This window comes from Lethenteron reissneri, chromosome 52 (assembly GCF_015708825.2).
Source record: "Lethenteron reissneri isolate LAM-NWPU_2019-01 chromosome 52, ASM1570882v1, whole genome shotgun sequence".
Lineage (NCBI taxonomy): Eukaryota > Metazoa > Chordata > Hyperoartia > Petromyzontiformes > Petromyzontidae > Lethenteron > Lethenteron reissneri.
Genome location: NC_083830.1, coordinates 6,861,547 through 6,884,828, shown reverse-complemented (window position 1 = coordinate 6,884,828; position 23,282 = coordinate 6,861,547). Strand labels below are relative to the sequence as shown.

At 55.3% G+C, this 23,282-nt stretch overlaps 1 protein-coding gene across 2 annotated transcripts; it reads right to left on the bottom strand.

The window, feature by feature from the left end:
- Positions 1 to 1,068: 1,068 nt before the first annotated feature.
- LOC133355825 (syntaxin-16-like) lies at positions 1,069 to 20,508 on the bottom strand. 2 transcript variants are annotated; one of them, XM_061573222.1, is made up of 9 exons: positions 19,572 to 20,508; positions 13,664 to 13,675; positions 12,259 to 12,366; positions 11,358 to 11,498; positions 9,979 to 10,141; positions 8,965 to 9,056; positions 8,107 to 8,250; positions 7,450 to 7,530; positions 1,069 to 3,286 (listed from the first exon to the last, which is right to left on the bottom strand). In XM_061573222.1, exons 1-9 carry the CDS (start codon positions 19,650 to 19,652, stop codon positions 3,182 to 3,184), a joined length of 927 nt encoding a protein of 308 aa, XP_061429206.1. In that variant the 5' UTR covers positions 19,653 to 20,508; the 3' UTR covers positions 1,069 to 3,181. The 2 variants fall into 2 exon arrangements, with proteins under 2 accessions (XP_061429206.1, XP_061429207.1); XM_061573223.1 differs by lacking the exon at positions 13,664 to 13,675 and having other exon boundaries at positions 19,572 to 20,507.
- Positions 20,509 to 23,282: the final 2,774 nt, after the last annotated feature.

Genomic DNA, 23,282 nt, shown 5'->3' with positions numbered 1-23,282 from the left:
ATTCCGTTTTCTCCATGTTAGTCTATGGGAATTCCGTTTTCTCCATGTTAGTATATGGGCATTCCGTTTTCTCCATGTTAGTCTATGGGAATTCCGTTTTCTCAATGTTAGTCTATGGGCATTCTGTTTTCTCCATGTTAGTCTATGGGCAGTCCGTTTTCTCCATGTTAGTCTATGGGCATTCCGTTTTCTCCATGTTAGTCTATGGGAATTCCGTTTTCTCCATGTTAGTCTATGGGCATCCCGTTTTGCCAATATTCACCTTTCTACATCAGCTCAAGCCTCCTGTAACTCACGTGGCTTGTGTGGCCACCCCCACTCTGAACCCCCGCCCCTCTCCCCCATCACCACCCACTGCGAAAACAGACGCCGCTCCTCCTCCGTGCAGCAGCAACGTGGAAGCTCCCGTTCATCCCTTCCTCTGCCATCCTCTTCCTCTCATTTCCCATTCTTCCTCCCCTCTCTTCCCGTTCCTCTCTCTCTTCACCCATGCGTTGCTACACCCTTGACTCGAACGTCCTTTTCCGTGGTGTAGCCATGGGTACAAGATTGCTGGTCTTCTTGGTTCTTTCGGTAAAGTCACGTAGAAGGGAACTAATAAAATAATAAAAATAAATCATAATAAAATAAAATTCTCACGACGTTTCGGCCACAACGCAAGCAGCCGTCCTCAGGTGAAGACAGAGCTGTCTGAAAGACAGCTCTGAAAGACAGCTGTCTTAACCTGACGGCTGCTTGTGTTGTCGCCGAAACGTCGAGAGAATTGTATTTTATGATGTTTTATTTTTATTATTTCCCTTCTACGTGACTTTACCGAAAGAACCAAGAAGATGAATCCCTGCAGTTCACGCAAAGCTTAAAATTGAAAATATTGCCGGTGTTTTTAAGTCGAGCAATGGCACCGATAATCTGTAGAATTCATTACTTTAGTAATGCATTACTTTAGTAGTAAATTACTTCAGCCATCGATAACTTGATGGACCATGACACGTGCAAGCCAACCAAACCAGGACGGACTGGCGGGTGGACGGACACGCCGCGAGAGAGAGCGGGAGCGAGACAGCGGAGTCGCGACGGAGCGTGCCCGTTTATTAAACCGCAAGCGGCTCACGTGGCAGCCCGTTACAGGGGGCGGATAAATTAGACAAATGATTTGCGGCCCTCCACGCTACGGACACGCGGGTTACGCAACACGATGAGGATTTACAGGCAGCGCCGACAACGACAAGACATTCATCGCACGGCATATTCCACCGCCGCGGCCCTGGCAGTCATGTGACCCGCCCACGTCTCGATCCCGACGCCGCAGCGGGGAGATCGGACGCCGCGGGGACTGGGTGGGTGGACGCGATCGAGCAAGCGAGCGGGCGAGCGGCGGTTGAGATCGAGCGACTCGACGAGAGATTAACGAGCGGACGACTCGCTTGATGCGCGAGCCATTGATCGAGTGACAGAGCCACTCTAGCGAGGGCCGAGCGAGTCGCGCGCAGACGGAGCGACTGGTGTGGAAGGTGAGCGACTCGCAAAGGGCAAGGGGGGGCAGGCGATTAGCTGCGAGTCGCCCTTCCGGTCTTCGTGCGAGCGAGCAACTCGCTGGAAGCCCCAAGCGACCTCAATGCGAGTTGCTCGAGTCTCCGCGTGGGTCGCTCGCCACGACGAGTCGCCCCGTCCACACGTGGGCGAGTGAGCGAGCCAGCAACCCACGGGGGACGAGGGCGACCCTCGCTGTGTGGATGACTCGCATTGGGGGGGCGTGGCCGTACCGTGTCACCGTGTGACCCCACGACCCACCCAGTGGAATGTCAACTTCATGAATTATTTGTTCACGTTAAAGTCACAATTAAAACAAAGCAAAACAACAAGATGCCGTACTTCCCCCTCCCCCTCCGAGCCAAAGGATAATTACACATCTCTTGTACATCTTTAACTTCCCCCATATATTCACAAAAATAGCCCCTCTTCCCCTAGACACAACAAGCACCACCACATGCATCTCTTGGTTGCCCGTGTATTTGGTTAAAACCTTCGCACCCAATTCGGAACAGAACCCAGCTGCCCCTCTATACCTCCTGCCTCGGTCCCACCACCAGACCCCGTGACCGCACTGGCGATACCGTCAACCACCCACTTTTTTTCCCCACCGGCGCAACAGAGCCGTGCCGAGTTGGCCCTGTGCGGCTCAGGAAGTCGGGCCGGGTTGCTTTCTCCACTACAGAAAGCCGCGCCGTGCCGTGCAATGCCAGCGAATCAAAGTTTGGTTCCGGCTTGGCTCGGTGAATATCGAGTGGAAAAAACAACTTGTACCGCGAGGGCAGCGTGCTGGCTCGGCTTGGATGTGCCAGTGGAAAAAAAAAAAACGGTATAAGAATTCCATTGCCCCTCAAGGCTGAATATCGCTTCGAGAAAGGTCAGACTTGGGGTACCCATTGCCGCCAAACTTCTCGCTCGGACACGGAACAATCGATTCACGGAACAGATCTCCACGTAGATGAATACGTTAACCTAAAGATGTATTCCAGACCCCAACCCCCTTTGCTGAGAAGCGTAAAGGGAGGACAGGGACGGGACCGCATGGAGCAGGAGTCTGCGAACTCTGACCCTGGGCCCTGGTGCCATATCTGGGCCGGAACGGGGCCAATCCTGGGTTGACCAAAACCCAGTGTCCACCACCACCACCACCCCCCTCGTTGGGTCAGGGAAACGAGGCATCAGACGACCCGCAAGCTACCGGCACCATGGTCAGACACGGCCCCCACCCCCCTCCGCCTCCTCCCCCCCGCAAATCTTTACCCATCTCCCCTCCTCACTCCCTCCTCGTACCCCCGACATGTCCAAACGCCGCACAAGGTTGCAAGGCTTCCTCTCCCCCCCCATCCCCTCCACCGGCCGGCCATTATGAACCCGGCGGTGCTTCGGTCGTTCGGAAGTTCGGCGATTTCTGGCGCCTGTCGTGGGCCGGGGGTGCGGAGGGAGGAGGTGGGGTTGGTGGGGGGGCGGGGGGGGAGGGAGGGGGCGGGGTCGGTGGGGGGGGGGCGCGAGGGGACGGGGTATTGGGAGGCAAGCGCCGACGGGAAATTTACATCCAATAAATAGAGCGATGCTCAGCACGCGTCGTCACGTTGGTGCACGGGGGGGGGGGGGGGGGGGGCGCGGTGGCCCCGGGGGGCGCCGGCCCGCCCCGTTATCTCCCCTTGGTCCCCACCAGGACGAGGATCATGATGACGAGGATCACGAAGAGGAGGAGGATCGCGAGCATCTTCCGGTTCTTCTTTTGGTACGTCTCGGCCTGCAAACGCACGCGACGCACATACACGCACACACACAGGCACGTGAAGCACACACACGCACACACACACAGGCACGTGACGCACACACACGCACACACGCACACACACAGGCACGTGATGCACACACACGCACACACACAGGCACGTGATGCACACACACGCGCGCACACACACACAGCCACGTGATGCACACACACGCACACACACAGGCACGTGAAGCACACACACGCACACACACACAGGCACGTGACGCACACACACGCACACACGCACACACACAGGCACGTGACGCACACACACACGCGACGCACACACAGGCACGTGACGCACACGCGCGCACCGGTGCGCATATTCGCCACCGATGTCGGTCGTGAGTGGAACATGGAACTCAAGGATTGCCGGGTGCAGAGCGCAGTGCACTATCCACTGTGCCACTGCTCCCTCCCCCCCAATGCACATGTAAACGCACAGTTTTCAAAATCGTGTCTTAAAACGCATAGGCGTCAACAGGCAAATTTGCGTAATGTACATACACACAAAGACAAAGGCCACCCGTAAAGGCTTTTCAGGTTGGTGAGGCAAGTGCTGTTAGCGAGCACCTATTAAGGCCGGCACGGTGCACGAAGGGAGGGCGGGTGTGGTGTGGCAAACACCAGGCTTGTGCTGATGATGCTCATTTAAGGTTGAGTCGACCTAGGGGAGACCCAGGACAAGCGAGTCTTGAGGCTCCTCTGGGTAAACAAGTGGAATATTTTTTTAAGTTATTTTTTTATGCTTGTTTACCCAAGAAAGCCTCTCCGAGTCTCAAGATTATTTTTTTCAGGATGGGCCCTGCCAGGGTTTTGCTGTGGTAGTAATTTTCAGGGAAATGTCAGCGATTGGGATGTTTTGGTTGATACCGGTTGCACTGTGTTACGTCTGTGTGTGTGTGTGTTTCGCGATGGGAGGCCGGAGAACCCGAAAGAAACCCATGCAGAATATGGGGGAGAATATACAAGATTTACATACACTCACTCACACACTCACTCACACACACTCACACACACTTACTCACTCACACACACACTCACTCACACACACACACAACAACAACAACAACAACCGCCATTCGCCACTAAGTGACGTCACCACGACGCTTGTGCCAGGCCAAGTGCACCTTGAGGCCACGTGAAGTGTCGAACGCCCGCTGGCAGGAGGTTACGGGGCAGACCCAGCAGGTGCCACGGGTCGACTGACCGAGATGACTGAGATGACTGGCTGATGCACCACCTGTGCCCCCTACTGTACCAACTTGCTGCGCTTAAGCCACCCGGTACGCCGCTCGTTGTTGTGAGCGTCGCTCCTCCGCCCTCCGTTGTTGCTGGAGGGCGACTGCCTCCAACTGCCCAGTAGCGTCCTTCACGAGCCTCCTCCACTGAGGCCGATCTTGACACCGCTGGTACCAGTCATCGGCAAGTCCACTCAGCTCCACGTCCTCTTACCACATCACTCCATCTCTTCTCTAGCCCGTGCCGCGCCCGTTTAGCCCCCTCGATCCGGCCGAACAAAAGCTGTTTAGGCATGCGGTGGCTGGGCATGCGGGCTACATGACCCAGCCAACGCAGCCTTGCCTGCCGGAGGAGCTCACCGATGGGACTTTGCCCAGATCTTTCAAGGATTTGTGAGCTCCTCACACAATCCAGCCTGGTTAAACCCAGGATGGATCGTAGGCAGGGCAGCCTAAATGTTTCCAGCCGGCAAAGATGCTCCACTAGGGGGATCCATGTTTCGCAAGCGTAGAGAAGGGAGGGAATAACCGTGGCCGAGAAGACCTGAAGCTTCGTGCCGAGCAACAGACCAGGTAGCTTCCTCACAGCGTTACGCAACCGATGAAAAGATATTGCCGCTCGACTGATTCGGAGTGAGACCTCTGCTGATAAACTGGAGCCGGTCATAAGCATACTGCCCAGGTATGGGAAACTCTCCACTCTCTCTACAACTGCTGATGGTAAGGCCCCACCCACCTCTTAGTGGCACGCTCCAGTCTCAGCAGCAGCGTCTCCAACTCCTCTTCACTCACACACACACTCACTCACACTCACTCAGACACTCACACACTCACTCACTCACACACTCACACACTCACACACCCACCCACACACTCACACACCCACCCACACACTCACACTGCAGAACAAGGGGAGAACACAAACTCCACACTTACTCACACAAACTCCACACTTACTCACACAAACTCAACACTACAGAACAGGAGGAGAACACACAAACTCCACACCTACTCACACACACTCAACACTACAGAACAGGGGGAGAACGCACAAACTCCACACTTACTCACACACACTCACACTACAGCTGTGAGGCTCCAGAGTTACCACTGCACCACTTCCCTGCCACCCCATGCAACCCCTGCTCTAAGGTGTCACGCCCCTGCTGTCAGAACTCTATGCGAGGACCCCTTTGCCAGACCCCTGCCTTTGCCGTCACCCTGCCACATGAATACAAAACTGCAGAGGTGGGGGGGGTAGGGAGGGGGTCGCTGTCCAGATGTCACTCAACGCCCACCCCCCCACCTCCCCTCGCACGGGCAGAGGGAGGGGGTCAGGGGCGGTGTCGAACTCGTCACACGCATAGGGCGGAGGTCGCGAGTTGCCGCGGCGCCATTTAAATCCGCCAGGTGCTGCCCCCCCCCTCCTCCCCCAGCCACCCCCCCCCACCACCACCACTGCCCTTCCCCTATTGCCGTGAGTGTCGCACACCTGACACACCTGGGACACCTGGCACACCTGTAACACCTGTAACACCTGTATCTGCGCCCCTCCGTCCCACCGCTCCCCCCCCCCGCCCACCGGCCCCCCGCCTTCCACAACCTCTCAATTCGCCCACGACACTGCGGTCGCCCTGTCTCACGGCTGTCAGCTGATGCCACGTACCGAGTGTCAGACACGCGGACGCACAGACACGCGGACGCACAGACACGCGGACGCACAGACACGCGGACGCACAGACACGCAAAGACGAATGCAAAGATCCCCCGTATAGCCTTAACAGACCGTGGGGGCAAGTGCTGTTAGCGAGTTGCACCTATGAAGGGCGGCACGGCACACGAGGGGGTGGGTGGCCAGCACCTTTGTCTCCCCAGTGGCGATGTTCACACACCGCACCAGGTACTCGTTTAAGGCTGAGTCGACCTAGGGGAGGGCCATGACCGATTCAGCTAATCGTCGCCCCGGTGTTGGCCGTGAGCGGGAATCGAACTCGGGTTGCCAGGTTCGTAGCGCAGCGCACTAACCGCTACAGACAACACGGACACACATCGACACGCACAGATGCACAGGCACACGGACCCAACAGACACAAAGATAAACAGATGCATATGCACAGACACACTGATACACGGACACATAGACACACACGGAACGCACAGGCACACTGATGCAACAGACGCAAGGATTATCAGACGCACAGACGCACGGACATGTGGACGAGTTTTCTGTCGTTGCGAGCGGGAAAGGTCCCCACGATAAGTACTAATCTGCTTCTGCACTTAATGTGGAAACATTCCAGCCGTCAGATAGTCAACGACTCGCATTGACGTGGATCCTCTGCGGTAGGACGAGTGGGAAAGTGCTGCCCCCTACTGTGCGTCTACAATGAATGGAAGGCATCTTTCAGAAGGTACAGGGACTTCTCTACTTACGATCGTTCGACTCAGGAACTTTCAGAGATACACACAAACCTGTCCGTATGTCCAGTTGCCTGTTCGGACCGAGAGGCGCAAGTTCAACCGCCACGCAATAGATGGCGGTGGTGGTGGCATCTACATCTGCAGAACGTGAAGAACCAGCGGCATCTACATTTACAGGAGATTATACGACGTTTAAAGGCCCGTGTTTAGTGTACGTGCCGTACAACGCGTTTGGAGTCGACAGGAGTCAAGTTGAACTTGCGAAACAAATCGACTTGCCAACAGACCTCTGGAACCAGGATCAGGTCAGGGTCGGGGGTTAGAGATAGTATCAGGGTTAGAGTCAGGGTCAGTTATCAGGTCAGGGTCAGGGTTAGTCTCAAGGTTAGAGTCAGGGTCAATTATCAGGTCAGGGTCAGGGTTAGTCTCAGGGTTAGAGTCAGGGTCAGGAACCAGGTCGTGTGTCGGGGTCACCTTCTGCAGCTGCTTGAGCCCCTCCTCCGTCTTGACGCACGACTGCTCCACGTTGTAGTCGATGCGGTCGAGCACCGTGCCCTGGGGGAGAACGGACAACGCCGGCCACGAGTCACTCCTCGTTCACCTCCTCGTCCACCTCCTCGTCCACCTCCTCGTCCACCTCCTCGTCCACCTCCTCGTCCACCTCCTCGTCCACCTCCTCGTCCACCTCCTCGTCCACCTCCTCGTCCACCTCCTCGTCCACCTCCTCGTCCCGATGAGGACGATGATGTTGTTGACGATGATGATGTTGACGATGATGACGAAGATGACGATAACGGCGATAATGATAAGGACGATGAGGACGACGATAACGCCAATGAGGACGATGATGAGCACAGATCGATGATGATAATGATCATGGTGATAACAACGATGATGATGACGACGACGACGAGGATGACAATGATAACGATGATTACGAGAACGGCAATGATGACAATAACGACGACGATGAAGAGGATGTTGAAGATGACGACGGCAAAGATTGGTGGCGATAATGACAACGACCACTGCCGTCGCGATGTCGACACCTGTGGTGCGAGTGCCGCTCAGTGGTCATGACGGTGGTAACGAAGACATCGACGGCGCGATGATGTTGACAATGCGAGTCACCTGCTCCACCACCATGTGTGCGAGGTCGCGGAAGATCTCGTTGAGCTCGGAGATGGACTGCGCAATCTGACGGATCTCGCGCTCTCGCTCCTCCACCATCTCCGTGTTGCCCTCCACCAGCTGCAGCTGCTCCTCAGTGAACCACTGAAATCGCACCACGACGACAACCGGACAACGACGGCGACAAACCACGATCGCACAACAACAACAACAACCACACAACAACCACCGCGGCCGCACGGCAACCACTGCAGCCGCACGACACATTCCTGCGGAGGGAGCTGGTAGGAACGTTGGGTTGCTTGGTCAATGGCCAGGGTCAACGGCGGCGTGGTGTATTCCGCAAATATGGCGGACTGTGAGGGCGGGCACAAGCCAGCGTGAGTAGGTTAAACGTTGAGTTTTACAAGGGCACCACGGGGTGACCAGCCCCTCCCTACCCAGCCCCACCCCTCCCACCCCCACCCTCCCCACCAAGCCCCTCCCCACCCTCCCCACACAGCCCCTCCCCTCCCCACCCAGCCCCTTCCCACCCTCCCCACCCAGCCCCTCCCTGCATGACGGACAGACACAATAATCCCCTGTGGGCTGGTGTAACCAGGAGGTTCCTACCAGTATAACCATTGAAATCGCACAACCGCACACACGCACAACGCACCATCGCGACCACACCACAGCAACACGACAACTGCCGCTCTCAGCAACGGCCAGAGCCGCACACAACCGCACCGCAACGACCACCATGCAGAACGACTCTTACCCCCCCCACCACTCCCCCCCCCTACCCACCGCGGGCACCCCGCATGTCCACCACCGCACAGACTGAGCACCGCACGGGTCGGCGGGTGCCGCACTCACGCGGTCGTAGAGGTCGTCGGGTTCCGTCTCCTCCATGAGCGGTCCCCCCGTGCTGAAGAGGACCTGCGAGCGCTCCTCACGGTTCTTCATTCCTGCGGGGTCAAGGTCACGGTCAGGGTCGGGGGTCAAGGTCGCGGTCAGGGTCAGGGGTCAAAGCCGTGCCAAGGCAGTGGCGACGCTCGCGTCTTGTGGCAAGGAGGGGGGGGGGGCTGGGTTCGAGCCCCGAGCAGGGGCGCCTTTCTGCGTGCGTGTGTTCTCCCCTCTGTTCTGCAGTGTGAGTGGGTGAGTGGGTGAGTGAGTGGGTGGGTGAGTGGGTGAATGAGTGGGTGAGTGAGTGGGTGGGGGAGTGGGTGGGTGAGTGAGTGAGTGAGTGGGTGGGTGGGTGGGGGAGTGGGTGGGTGAGTGGGGAAGTGGGTGGGTGGGTGGGTGGGGGAGTGGGTGGGTGGGTGAGTGAGTGAGTGAGTGGGGGAGTGGGTGGGGGAGTGAGTGGGTGGGTGAGTGGGTGGGGGAGTGGGTGGGTGAGTGAGTGGGTGGGTGGGTGGGTGAGTGAGTGGGTGGGTGGGTGAGTGTATGTTGTTGTGACCTGCAATGTGGTATGTTAAAGTGTGGATAACTTGGTGTGCGAGTGAGTAGTTGGATAGGTGAGTGAGTGGGCCAGTGTTGTTGTGACCTGGAGTGCGTGCGAGTGGCCAACACCGGTGACGATTACCTGAACCGGTCCTGGGGCTCCCCTAAGTCGACTCAGCATAAATTTATACCGAGTGACGGTGTGTAAACATCGCCCGCCCGCTCACCCACTCACTCACTCACCATCTCACTCGACCATCCACCCACTCAAACGATACTCATCCTGGCCTCTTGCATTCTCTCACCGGGGCCAGGGGCGGTGTCGACTCAAAACCACCTCGGGGAAACCCGGTAACCGGCAAAAAAAAAAACGCGTGGCAAGCGTCCCGCACACACCGGGAGGGAGCGTGATGCGGTGGGCCCTGGCGTGGGGGCGGCACTACTCACGGCGCAGGTATCCAGACTGCGTGTGGCGAAACGCGGTGGACAGCTCCTGGAGTCCCTGCGCCAGCGAGCTCACCACGTTGGCGAGGATGCGGCGCTCCTGTTCGCCGCGCCCGCGCGCCCGGTTCTGCAGCGCCTGGACGGAGCGCTGGCACCTGTGGAACATCTGGCGTGCGGCACGCGGCAGTCGGGTCCCGTGCCAACGGGAATCGTTTACGTGCTCTTAGGTTTTTTCGGTAAAGTCACGCAGGTAAAAAATTAAAATTAATAAAAGTAAAATAAAAATCACGACGTTTCGGAGGCAACACAAGCTTCCGTCTTCAGGTGGAACCGTCACAGCACGATAGCTGTATCAAGCGATACAGCTATCGTGTGTATCAAGTGATACAGCTATTGTGTGTATCAAGTGCTGTGACGGTTCCACCTGAAGACGGAAGCTTGTGTTGCCTCCGAAACGTCGTGATTTTTATTTATTTTTATTTTACTTTTATGAATTTTTATTTTCATTTTTTACCTACGTGACTTTATCGAAAAAAACCTAAGAATATGAATCCTTGCAGTCACGAAAGCTTCAAATCTAGAATCATTTACGTGCTCTGAAAGAGGGCCATGGCCCGAAACGTTGCCTGTTATACAGCAGCTCCACTGCTGGATTAGATGTTTTCCGCCTGAAGACGACCGCTTGTGTTGCGATCGAAACGTCGTGATTTATTTTATTTTATACCTACGTGACTTTACCGAAAGAACCAAAGAGTATGTTATGCTGAATATTGTTTACTTATAAGGCCCGCGCTTCTGTGGCCGTCTGGAATGCTCTTCCGTCCGATTTTAGGAAACCACTAGAGCCATGCACTTTTAAATAATCGAGATGGAAGACTCGTTTTTTTAGAAATGCTTGTTGTGTTTAGTTTGTTGTCCTTCCCTACAACTCCGATTAACACGGTTGGTTTACGTACGGTGCAAAAAAAGACACGCAAACTCCAAATATACAGCAGGCGTCAGGGTCGGGATCAAACGCACGATCTCCTGTATACCGGGCGAGGTAGTTAACATCTCACCACGGGGAGAAAGACATACGCAAACTCCAAATATACAGCAGGCGTCAGGGTCTGGATCAAACCCACGATCTCCTGTATACCGGGCGAGGTAGTTAACATCTCACCACGGGGAGAGAGAGACAGAGAGAGACACAGCGAGACACGCAAACTCCAAATACACAGCAGGCGTCAGGGTCGGGCTCGAACCCACGGCCTCCAGCATTCTAGGCGAGAGAGATAACATCTCTTAGCCACTGTGAGTTGGGGAGGAGGCGGGAGAAGTGGGGGGTGGTTGGGGGGAACCCAGGCGGAGAGAGGGAGAACCCGCTTGCTGTACTGCCCCACCTGCGTGGTCTCCTGCGTGGTGATCTCGATGGCGTGCTCCTCCTCGCTCGTGTCGTCCAGCGTGGGCCGGTTCAGGTGCTTGTCGTGCAGCACCGCCAGCTCCTTCATCTTCTGCTTGATCCGCGCCACCTCGTACTGGATCTGCCGGGACCATCGGCACGGCCGGCCGACTGGTTAACCGCCGTCCCCGGGGGGTATCGCCATCGCCCGTGCGGGAAGAGGACGTGGTCAATGCCGAGCGTGTGCGCGTGTCTTTGTCGTGCCGCGGTATGGGGAGCGGTAGTGTAGCGGTTGGCGCTACGCTGCACTACGAACCCGGCAAACCGAGTTCGATTCCGGCTCGTGGCCAACGCCGGTGACGATTATCTGAACCTATCGTGGGCCTCCCTTAGGTCGACTCAAATGAGTCCCTGGTGCGGTGTGTAGTAAACTTCGCCACTGGGGAGACAAAGGCGGCCGGGCGTGGTGCTGGCCACCAACCCCCTCGTGTGCCGTGCCGGCCTTCATAGGCATTCGCTAAAAGCACTTGCCCCAACAGTCTGTTAAGGCTATACGGAGAATCTTTGTCTTTTTTTCCATGCCGTGGGGGGGGGAGTGGTGGCACAGCGGTTAGGCGCTGCACTAGGAGGCCCGGCCGCCCAAATTCGATTACAGCTCACGGCCACTAACACCAGGAATGATTATCTCAACCGCTCCTGGGCCTCCCCTAGGTCGACTCAGCCTCAAATGAGTTCCTGGTGCGGTGTGTAAACATCGCCACTAGGGGAGACAAAGGCGGCCGGGCGTGGTGCTGTCCACCCACCCCCTCGTGTGCCGTGCCGGCCTTCATAGCTGCTCGCTAACAGCACTTGCCCCACCAGTCTGTTACAGGCTACACGGGGAGCCTTTGTCTTTGTGTCACCTCATCCACGCTGTCCACCCAGTCCGGCGGGAGTGTCTTTGTGACGGCAATGGCTGCCTCGGGGTCCATGCTGAGACCAGACACGAGTGCCATGCGGTCATCCGCCATCTACACACGCACGCACGCACAAACACGCACGCACATACACAGGTACACATACACGGATAGACGGGTAGACGCGCGTACACATGCACGCGCATTCGTATGCAAGCACACACGTACACGCGAACACGCGCGCACAAACGTGTCACACGAGGAGGTGGGTGGCCAGCACCACGCCCGGCCGCCTTTGTCTCCCCAGTGGCGATGTTTACTATGCACCGCACCAGGTACTCAATTGAGGCCGAGTCGACCAAGGGGAAGCCCAGGACCGGTTCAGATAATCGTCACTGGTGGTGTTGGCTGTGAGCGGGAATCGCACATGGGTGGCCGGGTTCGCAGCGCAGCGTAGCGCTAACCACTACACCACCGCTCCCCACGTACACACACTCACATTCACAGGAGCAGCGCGTTCCGCATGAGCTGTTGATGTTCACATTTTTAATCCGGCAGGCTGCCCTGGTTAATCAACACTGCGGCATGTACAGTGTTCACCATAAAATAGTACGAGCCTTCAGCTTCACTCACAGCGGACATGAAAGATCCCGTGACGCCGTTCGCAAGAGCGGGCCATCGTGTGCCACCGCCGTCATGATTAACATTTTTTTATAAACTGACACCACAAATGACTCAAGTGGGATTACACACACATAGCTGTTGCAGCAGCAGCAGCAACATCGCCAGGCTAATACGAAAACTCGGCAGGACCCTCCTGAAAACAAAAACAGTCCTGAGACTCGGTGAGGCTTTCCTGAGTGAACAAAATCGCAGTAATTAGAAGATGAATTAACGTCCCGTGACAAGTTTGAGACACTCAAAATCAGACAGCCCCGCGTCAAGATCGGGGAAGGTGAGTTGTGGGTGAGGTGCGAGAGGTGAGCGAGTTAGGAGTACGGTGATTAAGGGAGGGGTGAGCAAGTTAGGGGTACGGTGAGTAAAGGAGGGGTGAGTTCGGGGTGAGGGGTGAGGGACGAGCCGAGTGCGAGAGGTGAGCTACATGGACCCACGGGGGAGGTCGTCACATGGATGCGAGAGGTGTCGTCACAAAAACGGCGCGGATGGCACCATTATCGGAATGGGTGTCGCCATGGCAATGTGCTGTCATGGAGACGGGTGATATTGTCATGAAGATGGATGTTGTTGTCGTCATGGAGATGGGTGGCGTCATTTAGATTGGTGGCATTGCCATGGGCACAGGTTGGGCGGCATTGTCATGGAAACGGGTGCTGTCACGGAGACGCTTGACGTTGTCACGGAGACGGAACGAGTGGTGTCGTCATTACGAGGAAGGGACCAGGGGTTCTACCTCGTCCAGCTCCTGAGTGGTACGGTTGCCGGGGCCCCGGGAGGCAGGAGAGGCAGCGGAGCACGGTAACCACGGTTACGGCCGCCAGCACACGGCATGGGGAAACACAAACGCGGCTCAGAGAGACAGAGACAGGGAAGAGACACATCAGGGAGACACAGAGACATCGCACAGAGACAGGCAGTGAGGCACAAGAAAGGCCAGTCAGCAATTACCACTCAAGAGATCAATATACCAAGACACGACGCAGCTCAGAGTGACACACAGATCAGACGCAGACACAGAGATGGATCAGACAGTGACACAGAGACACAGATCAGAGGGGGGGTGGGGGGGTTGTTGTACACACTCGCATGCATCAACATTGTCCAACTCCCCACGCGATGCCTCATTTTGTAAGCCATGCAGTGGTTACCAGCATTTAACCAGTTTGGTGGTTAACCAGTCTGGTGGTTAACCAGTCCAGCAGTTAACCAGTATGGGAGTTAACCAGTGTGGGGGTTGATCAGTGGGATGGACAGAAACCAAGGTCTCCCTTGCAGTGCACCAAGCCAGGTACGAGCGGCGTGGCGACGTCACCGCCACTCAGTGGCAATTGTTGTTGTTGTTGTTTACGCAGTGGATTAGGGGAGGGGGGCAGGGGCATCACGATGCATGGATACGCTCACGACAAGCGTATTCTGATCGCACTGCAGAACAGGAGGGGGGAGGAGAACACAGAAAATCCACACGCAGAAAGCTCCAAGCAGGGGCACTGAGCTCACCGACGTCCACCCCACTCATGCAAGGGAGAGCTGGGCCACTCGTGCAAGGGAGAGCTGGGTGACTCGTGCAAGGGTGCCCTCACTACGGACGCACAGCGGTGCCGTCAAAGTGTACGTGCGCGCGTGCACGAGTGTGTGCGTGCACGAGTGAGTGTATGTACGCGTGGTTGTAAGTGAACACGTGGTTGCAAGTGAACACGTGGTTGCGAGTGACCACGTGGTTGCGAGTGACCACGTGGTTGCGAGTGAACACGTGGTTGTAAGTGCACACGTGGCTGTGAGTGAACACGTGGCTGTAAGTGACCACGTGGTTGCGAGTGAACACGTGGTTGTAAGTGCACACGTGGTTGTAAGTGACCACGTGGCAGTGAGTGACCACGTGGTTGTGAGTGAACACGTGGCTGTAAGTGAACACGTGGCTGTAAGTGACCACGTGGTTGTAAGTGAACACGTGGCTGTAAGTGAACACGTGGCTGTAAGTGCACACGTGGTTGTAAGTGCCCACGTGGCTGTAAGTGAACACGTGGCTGTAAGTGAACACGTGGCTGTAAGTGCACACGTGGCTGTAAGTGCCCACGTGGTTGTGACAACGTGGCTGTGAGTGACCACGTGGTTGTAAGTGACCACGTGGCTGTAAGTGAACACGTGGCTGTAAGTGAACACGTGGTTGTAAGTGACCACGTGGCTGTAAGTGAACACGTGGTTGTAAGTGACAACGTGGCTGTAAGGGAACATGCACACCGCACATATCACGGGCCGAGACTCGAGGCGGCTTCCACCTTGGCTTTTGCCCCCAGGGTCGGGGACTCCAACTCAGGCCCCGACAACATCGTGGTCGAGGGCATCCTCCCCTCCACCGCCGACTCCCGTCAAAGCCAAATCGGTCGGGTCGAGTCGAGCCAACTCAAAGAATCGGAATCGGGATTCGATTGGCTCGAGTTTTGAATCCACACAACAAAGGTGATGAAAGGTCGAATCGAGAGCCGAGCAGATTTCGGGACCCGAGTCATTTGTTGATGTCGCCGAGTCGAATTAAAACACCTGGATCACAGGCGCTCTATAAATATAAAGACAAGGTAAGAAAATTCTGAGATCTCAAAGCGGTCGGAAATGAGAGCCGACCAACCAAGGCTCGGGATAAAATAATGCCGGAGGTTGAGACGAGATAAGCCGGCCACTGCCGAATCAAATCGAGTCGAGTCAAACCAAATCAAGGTGCCGGATGAATGAGAGTCCGGATTAGAAGGAATATGAAACGAGGCCGAAGAAAAAAAAAACCCCGACGAGATTCGAATCGAGAGATTTCGCGAGTCGGGTATGAGATGGGAAAAGGAGTTGAGTTTTTTTTGACACGCAGGTTTTTGTGCAACAGCCGTCCCCCGCTTGGGAATCCGGACGCGGCTTCGAGCTTTCACCACGCACTGCTGCTTCGAGTTGGTTTGGTTCGTCAGCGTGTCCAATATAAAAAAACGAGCTGCATCAATTTTGACGAGGAGGTCCGAATACCGTCAACCGACGGACAGAGCCGAGGCAAAGCGGCGCGGGGCAGCAGGTCCATCAGGGTCAGATCGAATCAGAGACGCAAGACGAGCTTAAAACGAGACAATTACAGCGGTTCCCTCGGTTAACGATATTAACTGGTCCCACGAAAACCATCGTTTGTTGAAATTATCGTGAGTAGAATATAGGAATTACATGCTAAAGGCTTCATTTGTTCCAAGACGATCGGAATTGACATTTTCACTCTAAAAACGAATTGTTTTCCTCACTTTCTTGTATTTTATTCACATGAATTTTAGAGGCCATTTTTATTTAAATATTAACTTAAGTAAAAAAAAACCCACTGTATTCAAGAGAGCTATTTCCATAAGCAACGCACCATCAAACATTGAAAAGCTCAGCAGCCAGTTGCTGTCAAGACGCTCATAAAAGGGCGTCGCTGATTGGCCGAGGTCTGCCGAGTCCACTTAGGAGCGCTCCGATTGGCCGAAATTGGCGGCCGCGTGATTTTGTAAACATACACATCGTTAATCGAAAATGTCTCGTTAAAAGAGACAATGGGGACCCTACGGGAGGCGGATTGTTCATTGACGGCATCGTAAACCGGGGAACCAGTTGCACTTGGCGATACTCTCACCTTTCTAGGTCTACACGCCGTGAAGAAGAACCGCTGCTCGAAACGCCACAAATTGTACAGGGGACTCCTCTACTTACGAACTGGCGATTTGGTCATAAGTCCAACTTTACTCTTGTCGATTCCAAACGTGTTGTTGCGGCGTGTACACTAAGCACGGGGTAATGGCTTTGAAAGTTTGTATGATCTCCTGTAGATGTAGATGCAACTGGTTCTTCACATTCCGCAAACGTATGTAATGACATGGTGTCATCTACTGGTTGGAAAAGGGGAGCACGGGTACAGGCACCACTATAAACATCCAATCCCGAGATACTCCGGGAACCGGCTAGAAGGTTCCACGAGAGGGCGTGGCCGGAGGCGGAGCCTAGCCGCGCCTGCGGCAATATAAGCGGAGGAGGACTCGTGGTCGACGTGGGGAGCCTTGTGTCCGCACTTGCTTTGCTGCTCGCCGTCATCTCTCTCCGTCGTTCGGCCACGTGGCAGATCTCCTGCGAAGTCCCACCACCCTCGCCGGCACGCCGTCAACCAGCGGCGAGGCCGGGAGTGGGCAGACAGAACCACGCTGTGGGATCGACCACGCGTAGTCTGTAGGGATACTAATATCTACGTGTGTACTCGGAGAAGGAAGAGGATAAGGTTGGCCTGTGGTGTGCCCGAATGTGAATAAAGAAGAGAGTACCCTCGACACGACGTGTCGCGGAAGTCGCTCATTACACGTAGATGCCACTGGTTCTTCATGTTCTGCCGATGTAGATGCCACTGGTTTTTCACCTTCCCCAGACGAAGATGCCACTGGTTCTTCATGTTCTGCAGATGTAGATGCCACTAGTTCTTCATGTTCTGCAAATGTAGATGTCACGGGTTCTTCATATTCTGCAGATTTAGATGCCACTAGTTCTTCATTTTCTACAGATGTAGATGTCACGGGTTCTTCATGTTCTGCAGATTGAGATGTCACGGGTTCTTCATATTCTACAGATGTAGATGCCACTTGTTCTTCACGTTCCCCAGACATAGATGCCACGAGTTCTTTATATTCTGCAGATGTAGATGCCACTAGTTCTTCATGTTCTGAAAATGTAGATGTCACAGGTTCTTCACATTCTGCAGATGTAGATGTCACTGGTTCTTCACGTTCCCCAGATGTAGATTGCACTGGTTCTTCATGTTCTGCAGATGTAGATGCCACTGGTTCTTCATGTTCCGCAGACGTAGATGCCACGGGTTCTTCATGTTCTGCAGATGTAGATGCCACTGGTTGTTCACGTTCTGTAGATGTAGATGCCACTGGTTCTTCATGTTCCCCAGACGTAGATGCCACGGGTTCTTCATGTTCTGCAGATGTAGATGCCACTGGTTCTTCATGTTCCGCAGACGTAGATGCCACGGGTTCTTCATGTTCTGCAGATGTAGATGCCACTGGTTCTTCATGTTCTGCAGATGTAGATGCCACTGGTTCTTCATGTTCCCCAGACGTAGATGCCACGGGTTCTTCATGTTCTGCAGATGTAGATGCCACTGGTTCTTCATGTTCCGCAGACGTAGATGCCACGGGTTCTTCATGTTCTGCAGATGTAGATGCCACTGGTTCTTCATGTTCCCCAGACGTAGATGCCACGGGTTCTTCATGTTCTGCAGATGTAGATGCCACTGGTTCTTCATGTTCCGCAGACGTAGATGCCACTGGTTCTTCATGTTCTGCAGATGTAGATGCCACTGGTTCTTCATGTTCCCCAGACGTAGATGCCACGGGTTCTTCATGTTCTGCAGATGTAGATGCCACTGGTTCTTCATGTTCCGCAGACGTAGATGTCACGGGTTCTTCATGTTCTGCAGATGTAGATGCCACTAGTTCTTCACGTTCTGCAGATGTAGATGCCACGGGTTCTTCATGTTCTGCAGATGTAGATGCCACGGGTTCTTCATGTTCTGCAGATGTAGATGCCACTGGTTCTTCATGTTCCGCAGACGTAGATGGTAATTCCCTTTGGCGCTCGTGTTTCCTCTCAACTCTCTTAAAAAAACACTCGGTCCGAACAGACAACTGGACATACAGACAGGTTTGTTCCTATCTCTGAAAGTTCGTAAGTCGAACGCTCGTAAGTAGAGGAGTCCCTGTATATTATTTCGTTTTCAAGGCCACGGAAACACACACACGGTTTTAACTGTGACGAATGTGTCGAGTTTTACTCGAGGCAGATAAGAGCGATACCACAACGACAAACAAAACCCCGACACCGCTCGAGAGAAGCCGACTCGAGTCTCCTCCACGCCGCCGTGGTTCGCGAGAGTCGTCCCCCACTGGGGCAATGAGTCCACCACTAGGGGAGTCAGTCCACCACTGGAGGTGTGAGTCCACCAGTGGGGCAATGAGTCCACCAGTGGGGCAATGAGTCCACCAGTGGGGCAAAGAGTCCCCCACTAGGGCAATGAGTCCACCAGTGGGGGAGTGATCCCACAACCGGGGGATGGCGAGTCCGCAACTGGGGGTGTGGGCGGGGGAATGGTCCCACACTGAGGGAGAGTGAGTCCACAACTTGGGGGGGGGGAGGTGCCACAATGGGGGGAGTGAGTCAACTGAGGGGGGGGGGTCCCACAATGGGGGAGTGAGTCAACTGAGGGGGGGGGGTTCCACAATGGGGGAGTCCACTGAGAGGGGGGGTGGTCCCACACTGGGGGAGTGAGTCAACTGAGGGGGGGGGGGGGTCCCACAATGGGGGAGTGAGTCAACTGGGGGGTGTGAGTCCCACACTGGGGGAGTGAGTCAACTGAGGGGGGGGGGTCTCACAATGGGGGGAGGGGGTCCCACACTGGGGGGGGGGTGAGTCCCCCCCATCCCCCACTGAGGGAGTGTCAAGTCCCCCAGTGGGGGGGGAGGGGGGGTAGTAGTTCGTGAGTCTGCAACTGGCGGGACGGGGCGACTCACCGAGGCGCGGCGTCGCGCCGCGGCCGGGGATGAGAAGGAGGTGGTGGAGGTGGTGGAGGTGTTGGTGGTGGTGCTACTCACTTGCTCGGCCAGCACGTGTCTCGTGTGCATCGCGTTATTCCGCATCAGCACGAAAGCCTCGGTTAGACTCCGGGTCGCCATGGCGAGCGCGGGGTTCGGGAATCAAAGGGAGGGAGAAGACAACTTCGCGGGGTGGCGAGGAGGACTGGGAACTCGAGGACGGAGAGAGACTGGGACCAGCTAAGGACTGAGATTAACGACTATGGGACTTGGTGGGGGGGGGGGGGGGGGGTAACCTGGGAGTGGGGACCAGTAACCGAGATCTCGAACCCAATGAGCCGTGGACTGCGAATTCGCGCTCAATATCTCCCTGGTCGAGGACTGTCAGCTCGGCCCAGGACTTTAGAGACTAGAAACTGGGTCCTGGTGCTGAACCCGGGTCATCGGGAGCCCTAGGGGACCTGGGAACAGCCCTAGCAGCCTGGTCCCCTTTGCGTCTGGGGGGTCTTAGAACCCCGGTCTTGGGGTCCTACTCCTGGAGACTTTAGGATAACGAGAATCCTGGGGGGGGGGGTCCTTGACCCTTGACCTGGACCAAGGGTCCTCCTAATCAATGGGGTTATAGGTCATAGAATCCCGGCCCTGGGGGTCTGAGCGTTCTAAGGTCGTCAACCTGCTCCTAGAATCCCTGTCGTGGGGGACGGGGGCCTGATTCTGGGGGGCCTATGGGATCCTGGGGGGTCTTGGTAATTCCTAATCCTGGGGTCGAAGGGGTCCGATTGACTGGGGGGGTAGGAGGAGGAGGGGGGGTCCACCCCGCACTGACCAGCGTGGTGAGGTATCGTCCCCTGCGTGTTCCGGGAGCAAGATCGATTCTTTCCGAGAGATTCCTGATCACCCTGCGATCTTGGGGGTCCTGGGGGTCCCGGTCCTGATCCCCCCCCCCCGTCTGCCGATCCTGGCCCCTTGTACCCCCGATCCTAGCCCCTTGTACCCCCGATCCTGGCCAATTGTACCCCCGATCCTCGCCCCTTGTACCCCTGATCCTAGCCCCTTGTACCCCCGATCCTGGCCGCTTGTACCCCCGATCCTGGCACCTTGTACCCCCGATCCTAGCCCCTTGTACCCCCGATCCTGGCCGCTTGTACCCCCGATCTTAGCCGCTTGTACCCCCGATCCTGGCCGCTTGTACCCCCGATCCTGGCCGCTTGTACCCCCGATCCTGGCCGCTTGTACCCCCGATCCTGGCCGCTTGTACCCCCGATCCTGGCCGCTTGTACCCCCGATCCTGGCCGCTTGTACCCCCGATCCTGTGAGGGGGGACCCCGTTCCGGTCTCTCTCCCGTCAGCTAACCCGGTTCTTGGGGGTAGGCGGGGTGGGGGATGTCCCGCGCGCGTTACATTTCGTAGCCCGCACAGGCGCCGCGGTCGGCGTGGGAAGCGCCACCCCCGCCACCCCCGCCACCCCCGCCACCCCCCGCCACCCCCCGCCACCCCCATGAAGGTCACGTGCGCGGCTGCGGACCAATCGCAGCGAGGCATCGGGTGGCGCTCTAGTCGCCTATCCGCGCTGGGAAATCTGGGAAGGGCGATATCTCGTGACGTCACGCGACCGTGTGTGTGTGTGGAACGTTTATTGACTCGGTGACGTCATCGCGTCCGTGTGTAACTTTTTTGTCTCGGTGACGTCACGCAACTGTGTGTGTGTGTGTGGAACGTTTTTGTCTCGGTGACGTCAACGCGACTGTGTGTGTGTGGAACGTTTATTAACACGGTGACGTCATCGCGCCCGTGTGTAACTTTTTTGTCTCGGTGACGTCACGCGACTGTGTGGAACGTTTTTGTCTCGCTTACGTCATCGCGACCGTCTGTGTGAAACGTTGTCTTGATGACGTCATCGCTACCGTGTTTGGAACGTTTTTTGTCTCGGTGACGTCATCGCGCCCGTAAAACGTTGTCTCGGTGACGTCACAGCACCCGTGCAACGTTTTCTTGTCTCGGTCGACGTCACCGCGCACGCGATGGCTTCGTGACGTCACCGCGGTGCGGTTGCGTAATCACGCGATGGATTTTTGTTTGAATCGATTGGTCGGTGTGGGACCACCAAACAGCCTCCGTCTTTGGTCGTCGAGTTAATGAAAACAAAAGCATCTGTCAGTTTAAGGGGCCGTCCATAAATGACGTCACGCGATTTTGGACGATTTTTGACCCCCCCCCCCATCGTCACACGGCGTCACAAAGTCAGACCCCCCCTCAAATATGACGTCACAAAGCTCTGCCCCCCCAAAAACATGCTTCAAATCGCTTTAAACTATTGTCATAGCGAGAATGATCGAGAAGGGGGGCGTGGCCTCGGTCGGTATAAAAGGGAGATGCGCGGGAGACTCGGGGCTGTTGCAGTGGGGGGTGTGTGAACGTGTCTACAGTAAAGTGCCATCTCAAGAGAAGTGTGTCAAGTAATCATTACATGAGTAACGCCTGGGCCACGTTCTGTTTACGTGACTCAAACCCTACTAATTGGCCGTGTCGGCTGGTGGCGGGTTTAACAACACATTTACATTTACGCGATCTAACCCAAAAAAAAAATAACCTGTAAAAACTGTTTTTCACTATAAATCCTTTATATGCGTGGCATCGGGGCGGCTAGAGTCCTCTCGTCCTCTGGCTTGAGATGGCTGCCACCTATGGGTCAGATGATTGTCTGGCAGCATTAAACAATTGGTAATTAAATATTTAAAAAATTTCCCCTAAACAGTGTAAAATTTTGGAATTTTTTTTTCACTAAAATGCATTGTCACGCACAACGAGTCTGTGCGCAAAATGTCAGCTCGATTGGATCACGGGAAGTGGGTTAAAAAACGACCGAAAGATTTGCACGGTCCTAAGCAAGCAAGCGAACTTAATATAAAGGATTAAAAAAAAACTCAATTATGGAAAACATAGCCACTTCCGTGCCCTCGTCGAGGAGGCCGCTCTCCTAGCTTACTTTTACATGCTAATTTCTCACATTAACATCATGCTAATGTTTCGATTTAAAGCTTTCGTGACTGCAGGGATTCATCTTCTTGGTACTTTCGGTAAAGTCACGTAGAAGGGAAATAATAAAAATAAAACATAAAAAAAAATTATCATGACGTTTCGGCCACAACGCAAGCAGCCGTCTTCAGGTGAAGAACAGGTCTGACAGACGCTGTCTTTCCGACAGACCTGCTCTCCACCTGAGGACGGCTGCTTGCGTTGTGGCCGAAACGTCGTGAGAATTATTTTATGATGTTTTATTTTTATTATTTTATTATTTCCATTCTACGTGACTTTACCGAAAGAACCAAGAAGATGAATCCCTGCAGTCACGAAAGCTTTAAATCGAAATTTAACTTATAAAACCATTCCCCGTGTTTAGTGCACATGCCGTACAATGTTTCGAATCGACGGGAGTATAGTTGGACTTACGAACAGGCCTCTGGGAACCGAACTCGTTTGTAAGTAGAGGAGTCCCTGTATCTTGAACTTCTTTCGCACCGTACGTAGCCAACCGTGCCGATCGCAGGTGCGGGGCAAGGACAACAAACTGAGCAGCAGACAAGCAATGGAACGTGTCCCGGAGAAAGCACGCCCACCGGGGAGATGGAGCGATAACTAAAATCAGCTCGTAGGTGCAGGAAAGTTCCTGGGCGGATTGCTACACTGCAGAATCGCGAGAGGCGGACTTGGGGAGGCCTCCGTCCAGCAGTGGACTGACCGTGGCTGACGACGATTGATGATGACACAAGC